This window comes from Athene noctua, chromosome 31 (genome assembly GCF_965140245.1).
Source record: "Athene noctua chromosome 31, bAthNoc1.hap1.1, whole genome shotgun sequence".
Lineage (NCBI taxonomy): Eukaryota > Metazoa > Chordata > Aves > Strigiformes > Strigidae > Athene > Athene noctua.
Window position 1 is genome coordinate 1107386 of NC_134067.1, and position 10811 is coordinate 1118196.

At 63.6% G+C, this 10811-nt stretch overlaps 1 protein-coding gene across 1 annotated transcript; it reads right to left on the bottom strand.

Moving 5' to 3' along the window:
* Positions 1-362: 362 nt before the first annotated feature.
* On the bottom strand, positions 363-9712 carry LOC141972081 (cAMP-dependent protein kinase catalytic subunit alpha-like). Its single transcript, XM_074929846.1, has 10 exons — positions 9703-9712; positions 9526-9587; positions 8744-8872; positions 7415-7513; positions 6649-6731; positions 5395-5521; positions 4630-4725; positions 4412-4534; positions 2903-3067; positions 363-1359 (listed from the first exon to the last, which is right to left on the bottom strand). The coding sequence occupies exons 1-10, from the start codon at positions 9710-9712 to the stop codon at positions 1234-1236; spliced, it is 1020 nt and encodes a 339-aa protein (XP_074785947.1). The 3' UTR covers positions 363-1233.
* Positions 9713-10811: the final 1099 nt, after the last annotated feature.

Here is a 10811-nt window from a genome sequence, read left to right on the forward strand (position 1 = left end):
CCCCCCCCCAAACCGATATGGCCACCCCAAAAATCAAGCCGCCCCCCCCCCCCATGTGCCCCCCCCACTTACCTTGGAGATCCCCAAAAATCAAGCCCCCCCCCCCCCTTTCCCTCTACCACATCAATGGCCCCCCCTTTACATTTACAGCCCCCCCCATTTTTAAACGGAAATTTTTAAACAAAACTTTATTGGATTTGTCGCAAATATGTTTACAACGAAGCCCTAGGGGGGGGGGGGGGGACACACACACCCCCCCTCGGACTTTTGGGGATGCCCCCCCCCCCTCCCATATCATGCCCCCCTACAGGGAGCCCCAAATCGTGCCCCCCCCCCCCCCTCCCCTCCCCACCACCCCCTCCCGTTTTGGGGCTAAAACCACAACGATCAGTTAAAACTGGGGGGAAGAGGGGGGGTTGAACCCTGCCCCCCCCCTCCCCCGTTAAAAAACGGGGGGCAGGGCACACCCCCCCCCCCTCCCCAGCACCCCCTGGGGGCAAATAACCCCTCACAGCCCCCCCGGGGGGGGTGGGGGGCAAATTTACCCCTTAATTACCCTTGGGGGTGGCAAATCTCCCCCAGTTACACGGGGGGGGGGGGGTTAATCCCTCCTTAATTACCCATGGGGGGGGAAATTCCCCCTTGATTACCCTTGGGGGGGGAAATCCCCCCATAATTACCCCAGGAGGGGCAAATCCCCCCCTCAAACAACCTGGGGGGCTCTAAATTGCCCCCCAAGGGGGTAAATACAACCTATACATTACCCCAGGGGGAGCAAAACACCCCATTTACCCCCGGCGGGGGGCAAATCCTCCCCCTATATTATGGGGGGGGGGCAAGTGCACCCCACAATATTACCCCGTGGGGGGCAAATACAACCCCTGAATTACCCCAGGGGAGCAAATCTACCCCTTGATTTACTCCGGGGGGGGGGGAGCAAGTTACCCCCCGAATTACCCCGAGGGGAGGGGGGAAATACTCCCTGAATTACCCCAGGGAGGGAAGAGGGGGGGGGTGTCACCCCTAAAATTACCTCACAGCAAGTGGGGGGGCCCCCCCCAAATTCCCCCCAGGGGGGGTACAGAGGTGCCAGGCAGGGGGTGGCAGCGCCGTTCGTGGCTGTTCCACCCCCCCCCCCTCTCTGAGGGAGGTCGCAGCCCCCCCAGGAGGGGAGAGGTGTTATTGGGGGGCAGTGCCCCCCCCGGGGGGTGCGGGGGGGCTGCCCCCCCCCCATTAGAAGTCGGCGAACTCCTTGGCGCAGCGGTCGGTGAGGGACACGCGGATCTCCTCCTCCTCGTACTCGTCAAAGTTGCTCGTGTCCCCGGGGCCTTTGCACTTGGGGACAAAGGGGGCTTCCACCTGGGGGGGGGGGACACACACCCCAGATGTCTGGGTCCCCTCCATGGGACAAAAACACACCCCACCCCCCCAAATTATGGTGGGCCCCAAGATCTGGAGGAGCCGAGATCCCAGAAGGAGATATGGGGGTCTTGGGGGGGGGGGGTGGTCTGTGGGGACCTAGGAGGGGACATTGGGGTTGTAGGAGGGGACGGGGAGGATCTAGGGTGGGTTTAGGGGGTCCCAGGAGGGGTCTGTGGGGTCTCCCACCCCCCCCAAAATGCCCCTAGGAGCCCCACAACACCCCCCCCCCCCACCCAGCACGCCGTAGGACCCTCATGTCCCCTCTCAGGATCCTGTAAATACCCCCCAAAACAACACAGATACCCCCCAGGACACCCCTGTCCCCTCCCAGGGACCCCCAGATTCCCCCAGGACCCCAAAGATCCCCCCAGAAACCCCATGTCCCCTCCCAGGACCCCCTAAGCCCACCCTAGGACCCCCAAACCCCCTCCTGGGACCCCCCCAAGATGCCCCCAGACCCCTCATGTCTCCTCCTAGAACCATGTCAGACCCCATAGTTCCCCCAAAGCCCCCCCTAGGACCGTAATGTCCCCCCCCTAGGACCCCAGGGCCCCTCTTGGGACCCCACAGGATCCCCCATATTTCCTCCAGGGACACCCCAGACTCCTCCAGAACCCTCAAGTCTCCTCCTAGGACCACGTCAGACCCCAGAGATCTCCCGCGTCCTCTCCCAGGACACCCTCAGCCCACCCTAGGTCCTCCATGTCCCCTCCTAGGACACCACAGACACCTCCAGGACCTCCATGTCCCCTTCTGGGACCCCCCAGACCTCTTCTGGGACCCCCCCGGCTTCTCCAGAACCCTCATGTCTCCTCCTAGGACCACGTCAGACCCCAGAGGTCCCCCATGTCCCCTCCTAAGACACCACAGACTGCTCCAGGACCTCCATGTCCCCTCCTAGGACACCATAGACCCCCCCAGGACCTCCATGTCCCCTCCTAAGACACCACAGACCGCCCCAGGACCTCCATGTCCCCTCCTAAGACACCACAGACCCCCCCCAGGACCTCCATGTCCCCTCCTAAGACACCACAGACCCCCCCCAGGACCTCCATGTCCCCTCCTAAGACACCATAGACCCCCCCCAGGACCTCCATGTCCCCTCCTAAGACACCATAGACCCCCCCCAGGACCTCCATGTCCCCTCCTAAGACACCATAGAACCCCCCCAGGACCTCCATATCCCCTCTTGGGACCCCCCCCAGGCTTCTCCAGAACCCTCATGCCTCCCCCTAGGACCATGTCAGACCCCAGAGGTCCCTCATGTCCCCTCCTAGGACACCATAGACCCCCCCGTATGTCCATGTCCCCTCCTAAGACACCATAGACCTCCCCCGTACGTCCATGTCCCCTCCTGGGACCACCCCAGGCTTCTCCAGAACCCTCACGTCTCCTTCTAGGATCACGTCAGACCCCAGACATCCCCCCTGTCCCCTCCTAGGACCCCCCCTGAGCCCCCCCGAGCCCCCCCCCAGCCCACCTTGCGCTGGTAGATGGCAATCCAGTCGGTGGTGGAGAACCATTTGTGGCCCTTGATGTCGGCGACGCCGTTGCGGAGGTTCCCGAAGCGCTTGGTCAGGTCGACCTGGAGCAGGTTGCGCAGGAGGTCCTTCAGGTCCGAGCTGAAGTGCGAGGGGAACCGCACCTGCGGGCGCGGGGTCAGCCGGATGCCTGCGCCCCCAAAATCATGGGGGGGGACGACCCCAGATGCCTGTGTCCCTATTAGAGGGGGGCCCCAATGTCTGGGACCCTGTTAGAGAAGGTGGGGGGTGTCCCGGGGGGGCTTGGATGCAGCAGAGATGGTCTGTGAGGGGGCCTGGGTGACTCGGTCCCCAACTGGAAGAGGTCAGGGGGGGGGTTTAGGGGGGGGCTCAATGTCTGGGATCCTGTTAGAGGGAGTGTGGGGGGGGTCCCAGGGTGGGTTGGATGCCTGGGGATGCTCTACAGGGGTGCCTGGGTCCCCACTGGAGGGGGCGGGTGGGGTTTCTTGGGGGGGGGAAGTCCAGATTTCTAGGTCCCTGTTAGAGGGGGACCCCAATGTCTGGGACCCTGTTAGAAGGCATGGGGGTGTCCCGGGGGGGCTTGGATGCAACAGGAATGGTTATGGGGGGGTGCCTGGGTGGGTGGATGGGATTCAGGGGGGGCCCTGGACACCTGGATCCCCATTAGAGGGGGACCCCAATGTCAGAGACCCCATTAGAGGGGGTGGGGGGTGTCCGGGGGGGCTGGGACACCTGGGGACACTCTATAGGGGGGCCCAGACATCTGTGTCCCCTTTGGGGGGGGCGGGCAGCAAGGCCTCAGTGACTGCCAGGCTCTCTCCCAGTGGCACCAGTGCTCCCAGTTTCAACCCCAATATCCCTGGTCTTTCTCCCAGTTCCTGCCAGGGCTCCAGGCTCTTTCCCAGTTCCCCCACTATTCCCAGTCCCTCTCCAGTCCCCCAGGTGCTGCTCCGAGTGCTCCCAGTCCCTCTCCTAGTCCCCCTCCCAGTGCTCCCAGTCTCTCCAGCCCTCTCAGCACCTCTTCCCTGCTCCCCAGTCCCCATCCATTACTCCCAGCCCCCCCCAAGTGCTTCCAATCCTTCTCTCCCAGTCCCCCCATTTCCTCCCATCCCCTCAGTCCTAATCCCTCTCCCAGTTTCCCCATCGCTCCCAGTCCTTCTCCCAGTTCCAAACCCTCTCCCAGTCTCCTCAATCCTCCTCCCAGTTCCAAACCCTCTCCCAGATCCCCCCAATCCTCCTCCCAGTCCCTCTCCCAGATCCCCAATCCCTCTCCCAGTTCCCCCAGTGTTCTCAATCCTTCAAACCCTCTCCCTTTCCTACCACCTCCATCACCCCCCAACCCCACAGTTCCCAAACTGCCCCCATCACCCCCCCACAGCAACCCCTAGGGGAGCTCCCCACCCCCTCAAAACCCCCCCCAAAACCCCTGGGGACCCCCCCAGACACAGACACACACACACCCCCCCGAGGCAGGACCCCCCCCTCACCTTCCCTGAGACGATCTTCTCATAGATTTGTATCGGCTGGTCGGCGAAAAAGGGGGGGTACCCTGCTGCCATCTCGTAGATGAGCACCCCCAAGGCCCACCAGTCCACGGCCTTATTGTACCCCTGGAGGGGAACAGGACACACATGAGGTGATGGGGGGGGGGGTCCCCCAAAACCGGGGAGGGGGACCCCAAGGGGGTTTAACCCCCCCTCCTCACCTTGCTGAGGATAATTTCAGGGGCCAGGTACTCAGGGGTGCCGCAGAGCGTCCAGGTCCGGCCCTTCACCCGCTTGGCGAAGCCAAAATCTGTCACCTGGGGGTGGGGGGGACACACAGAGACCCCCCGGGTGGGGGACGGGTTGAGTTTAGGGTGAGTGGGGGGCAATGAGGTGTTTTGGGGGGCTGTGGGGTGACCCTGGGGCCTACTTGGGTTGTTGACGGGGGAATTGACAGAGGATTAACAAGTAGCTGGGAGGAGAAAAGAAGTTTTGGGGGCATTTGGGGGGTGGGAAAAGGGGTCTTGGGGTGTATTTGGGGAGTTTTGGGGTGCCCCAGCAGGTACACAGGGTATTTGGGGGGATTAAAGGGTATCTGGGGGGAGCAAAGGGGGGTTTTGGTGTGACCTGGGGGGTGCAGGAGGTATTTGGGCGGGGATCAAGGAGTGCTGGGCAGGTCAAGGGGATTTTGGGGTGTGTTTGGGGCATTTTGGGGAATTTGGGGGGCTGTGGGGTACCCCGTGAGATGTCCAGCAAGTATTTTGAGGTGCCCAGGGTGTACCTGGAGGGGATTAAGGGGTCTTTTGGGGGCCCAGGGGAGGTTTTGGGGTATATTCAGGCTGTTTTGGGTACCACAACACATCCCTGCCGTTTGTGAGCAGTGCTGGGGGAGGTTTGGGGCAGTGGGGGGTATTGTGAGGGGCATGGATGGATTTGGGGGGTGCTCGGGGGGTATTTTGGGGTGCAGGGAGGGGATTTGGGGGTACCTCGATGTAGCCCTGCTGGTCAATGAGCAGGTTCTCGGGTTTCAGGTCGCGGTAGATGAGGTCGAGCGCGTGCAGGTACTCGAAGGTCAACACGATTTGGGCCGCGTAAAAGCGGGCATGGGGCTCGCTGGGGTGGGGTGAGGGGACGGGGGGGCTAAGACCACCCCCCCAGCACCCCAAAATCCCTCCAAGACCCCTCACTCACCCTCCAGGCACCCCCAGAGACCCCTTGGGAACCTCTGGAGAGTCCCCCCAGCTTCCCCCACTGACAATTTCCAAGACACCCCCCCCATCATCCCCACAGAGCCCCCAAAACCTCCAGAGACTCCCCAGACCCTTCAGGGACCCCCCAGAACCAAACACGATCCTTCCTGAGATCCCCAGATTCCCTGAGACCCCCCCCCCCAGACCCACCAAGCCACTTCCTGAGAGCATTTGGGACCCCCCCAACCCTCAGAGACCCCCTGAGAACCCCCCAGAAGTCCCCCGGGACACCCCCCCCCCCAACCCAAGGCCCCTTAAGACACCTCCAAGACCCTTCCTGGGACCCCTCAAACCCCCCAGCAGTCCCCAAGGAGCACCCAGAGACCCCACGGGACCTTCCCAATCCTCCCTCAGACCCCCCCAAGGATCCTTCAGAGACCCCTAAGACCCTCTGCGAGACCCCAGAAGCCCTCCCAAGACCCTTCCTGGGTCCCCCACAATTCCCAGAGCCTCTCGGGGAACCCCAGAAGTCCCCAAGAACCACACAGACACCATCCCAGGACCCCTCTAATCTTCTCCAAGACCCTCCAGAGATCCCCAAGACCCGCTCTGAGACCCCTCAACTCCCCCAAGACCCTCCCTGGGACCCCCACAATCCCCAGAACTCCCCTGAGAAACACCCAGGGACCACCCAGAGACCCCATGGGATCTCCTCAATCCCCCCTGAGACCACCCAAGGACCCCTCAGAGACCCCCAAGAACCCTCCCTGAGACCCAGAAGCCCCCCCAAGACCTTTAATGGGACCCCCACCCTCCCCAAACACCCCAGAAGTCCCCAAGAACCATCCAGAAACCCCATGGGACCTCCCCAATCCCCCCTCAGACCCCCCCAAGAACGCCTCAAAGACCCCCAAGACCCTCCCTGGGACTCTCACCCTCCCCAAACTGCTCACGGAACCCCCCCAGAAGTCCCTAAGGACCACCCAGAGACCCTCCTGGGACTCTCTGACCCCCCAGGACCCCCTGGGGACGCCCCAGCCTCCTGCTCACCTGAAGCGGCCGATGCGGCGGAGGTGGGAGAACATCTCCCCCCCCGGGATGTACTCCATCACCATGTACAGGTTGGAGTTGTCCTGCCGGAGGGGGATGGGGGACGTCCACGGAGGACAGGGGACACCTTGGGGACAGCCCGGGGGGGACAGGGGACGTCCAAGGGGGACGGGGAACTCTGGGGACCACCCAAGGGGGATGGGGGATACCCCAGGGACCACCCGAGGGGGATGGGGGACACCCCAGGGAGACAGGGAACGTCTAAGGGGGACAGAGATCACCTTGGGGACAGCCCTGGGGGGAAGGGGGACACTCTGGGGACCACCTGAAGGGGATGGGGGACACCCCTGGCGGATAGGTGACACCCTGGGGACAGCATGAGCATGACACGGGACACCCAAGGGACCACCTGAGGGGGCCAGGGGTCATCTGAGGGTGACAGCCAGAGGGTGATGGGGGAAACCCTTGGGGACCACCCAAGGGGGAACAAGGGACACCTTGGAGTGATGAAGACTCCCTCCACAGCCCTGGGGACACCCCAGGGGCGATGGGGGGGTCACCCTGAGGGGACAGGGGACACTCTGGGGGTGATGCGGACAAGCTGGGGGTGATGGGGACCATCCTGGGAGTGACAGGAACCACCCCAAGGCCTTAGGGACATCCTAGGGGTGGTGGGGACCATCCTGGGAGTGATGGGGATGACCCTGGAGTCTTGGGGATACCTTGGGGACACCCTGGGGACCGGGATGGTGGCCTTGGTGCCCACCTTGAAGGAGTACTCAAGGCGCACGAGGAAGGGGAAGGTGACGGCCTGTAGGATCCGCTTCTCATTCAGCGTGTGCTCGATCTGCTTCAGCTTCACCACCTGCGGGGACACCCCGTCACCCCTGGGGACACCCCCTGTCACCCCTGGGGACACCCCCCGGGCACCCAGGGACAGCCAAGACTCCCCTGGGAACAGTCCATCCCACTGGGCTGGGAACAGAGGGGACACCAGTATGTCTCCCCCATGCCCAGTGCTGGGGACACTGGGTTCCCCTGAGGGCACTGAGGTCCCCTCATGTTGGGGACACCAAGGTCACCCTCTGTGAGGATACCAGGGCCCCCCCCACTCTGGGGACACTGAGGTGTCCCCAGACCCAAGGGCATCAGCATCCTCCCCATGTTGGGGACATCAAGGCTCCCTTATGACCAGGGACATCAACATGTGTCCCCCCACTTTGGGGACACCAAGGTCTCCTTAAGACCAATGACATCAACACGTGTTCCCTCCATGTTGTGGACACCAAAATCCCCCTCAAAGCAAGGGCATCAACGTGTGTCCCCCCACTTTGGGGACACCAACGTCCCCCCAGACCCAATGACACCAGCATCCCCCCGCTTTGGGGACACCAACGTCCCCCCAGACCCAATGACACCAGCATCCCCCAACTTTGGGGAGACCAATGTCCCCCTCAAGACCAATGACTTCAACATGTATCCCCCTACTTTGGGGACATCAATGTCACCCCAGACCTGATGACACCAATGTCCTCCTCGAGACCAATGACATCAGCACATGTCCCCCCACCCCAGGGACACCAACGTTCCCCCAGACCCAATGACACCAACGTCCCCTCACTTCGGGGTCACCAGCGTCCTCCCAGACCCAATGACACCAGCATCCCCCAACTTTGGGGACACCAAGGTCCCCCTCAAGACCAATGACATCAACATGTATCCCCCACTTCGGGGACATCAGTGTCACCCCAGACCTGATGACATCAGCATCCCCCAATGTTGGGGACACCAATGTCCTCCTCAAGACCAATGACATCAACATGTGTCCCCCCACCACAGGGACACCAATGTCCCCCCAGACCCAATGACACCAACGTCCCCTCACTTTGGGGACACCAACGTCCTCTCAGACCCAATGACACCAGCATCCCCCTGCTTTGGGGACACCAATGTCCCCCCAGACCCAATGACACTAGTGTCCCACTGCTTTGGGGACCCCAATGTCCCCCTACAGCCTCCACTGCCAGTCATCCTCAATATGGGGGGGTGTCCAGGTGCCACCACCGTCCCCCCGGGATGTCTCCGTCCCTGTCACCTTCTGCTTATCGAGGATCTTCATGGCGTAGTGGTGGCCCGTGTCCCTGTGCCGCACCAGCATGACGCGCCCGAAGGAGCCCGTCCCCAGCGTGCGGATGCGCTCGAACTGATCCAGGCTGGCCGTGTTCTGGGGACGGGGACACGGTGGTGTCACCCCCCCGGGGTGGCAGCGTGTGTGTGTGTCCCCTCCCGGGGTCCCCGGGGCTCTGGAGGAGCACTGAGGGCTCCTCGACCTGCCTGGGGGATGTGGGACTGTCCCAAAGGGGACAGGGGACACCTCAAAGGGACCCTGAATGATGGGAGGGGAAAGGGACACCCCAAAGGGGATATGGGACCCCCCCAAAGTGACCCTGAATGATGGGATGGGACAGGGCACATCCCTGGGACACAGGACACCCCCAGGGGGATCCTGAGTGATGGGAGGGGACATGGGATCCCCCACAAAAGGGGACCCCGACTAAAAAGAAGGGACATAGGGACCCCCATTGGGACCCCAAGCTCAGGAAGGGGACCAGGACCCCCCCAAAAGGGACAAGGGACCCCCCAAAAGGGACCCGGAGTGATGGGAGAGGGTGGGGAACACTCCCAAGGTGACAAGGGCCCCCCCAGTCCCCCAGAAGGGGACATGGCCCCCCTGAGTGTATAAGGGACCCCCCCAGCAACCCAGGAGGGGACACAGGACCCCGATTGAACTTTGGGGGGGCGGGGGGGGGACAGGGAATCCCCAGGGGGGGACAGAGGGGGACACACAGCAGGGGGGAGGGGGGGGGGCACACATACCTGGGCCGGGTTCTCCCATTTTTTGAGAAAATCCTCCTTGGCCCGGGCCAAAAACTCCTTCACTGGGGGGGACACACAACATGGGGGGGGGGAAGTGTCAGCACCAGCACCCCCTCAAAAGACCCCCCCAAAATCCCCCAGCAGGCCCCCAGTCCTCCCCCCGACACCCCCCCTCACCGTCCTCCATGCTGCGGACCCGGGTGTCCGGGAGCTGCCGCCGGGCGATGACCCCGGACTGGGGGGGGGAACAGACTTTGTCCCCAGGGGCCCACGTGGCCTACTCAGGGGTCAGCCCCCCCCCCTTGCCCCTCCCAGTATGGCCCAGTAAGGCCTGATCGTGTCCCAGTACCCACAGTAAGGGAGAGGGGGAAATAAGCCCACTCCTTTCCACAGGGGAAACTGAGGCAGGGAGGAGCTGCACGGCCGGAGGACCCAGGTGTCCAGTGCCACCCCCCGGGCCAGGTGAGTCCCCCTTGGAGACCCCCCCCCAAAACACCCCAGGGATTGGGGGGGGGGACACCCAGGAGTCCAAGGAGGGCCCCTAAGGCTGAAGGGGAGGGTCTCTTCCCCTCCTCCAATCAGGGCTGACCCTGGGGGGGCCCCTCCCAATCCTCCCTTTTAGGGTCCCCCTGACCTGGGCTGTTCCTGGGGGGGTCTCCCCGTTGCTGCCCCCCCCCGTAGCGGAGGAGCCGCCCCAGCAGCAGCCCCCACAGCAGCACCTGCACCCACAGCTGGAAGGGGGGGTCCCAGCCCCACCCTGACCCCCCGAGGGCCATTGGCCCCCTCTCGACACCCCCAATTCCCCCCCCCCCCAAGCCGGGTCAGGGTCCTGATGTCCCCCTGGTGCCTCAATAACCCCCCCAGTCCCCAATACCCCCCCTGCTGTCCCCTCAGCCCCCCAACACCCTCTCAGCACCCCCCCATACCCCCTCGACGTCCCTTCAAACACCCCTTTGTCCGCCCCCAGCCCCAAATGCCCCTCCAGGTGCCCCCAATACCCCCCCCCAGTCCCCCAACACCCTTCGGTGTCCCCCCGTGTCCCCGGTACCGCCTGTGACCCCCCCAGCTATTGTTCACGGAGCCCCCGGAGAGATGGGGGGGGGCGGGCCTGCACCAGCCACACCCCAACCACTCCCCCCCCCGGACCCAGGGGACCCCCCAGCTCTGCACCTGCCGAAGCCCCGCCCCTTCCCCGAAGGCCCCGCCCCAATTCCCATAGCAACGCCCCCTTGGTCCCACCCCTTCCCCATGGCAATCCCGCCAGGCCCCGCCCCTTCTCCCGGCCT

Coding starts and splice junctions, on each gene's coding strand:
- LOC141972081 (XM_074929846.1), bottom strand. Junction 8,873..9,525: donor AATGGGAGAACCCGGCCCAG/GTATGTGTGCCC, acceptor CCCCGTCCCCAG/AACACGGCCAGCCTGGATCA. Junction 6,732..7,414: donor GCCTTGAGTACTCCTTCAAG/GTGGGCACCAAG, acceptor CCCCTCCGGCAG/GACAACTCCAACCTGTACAT.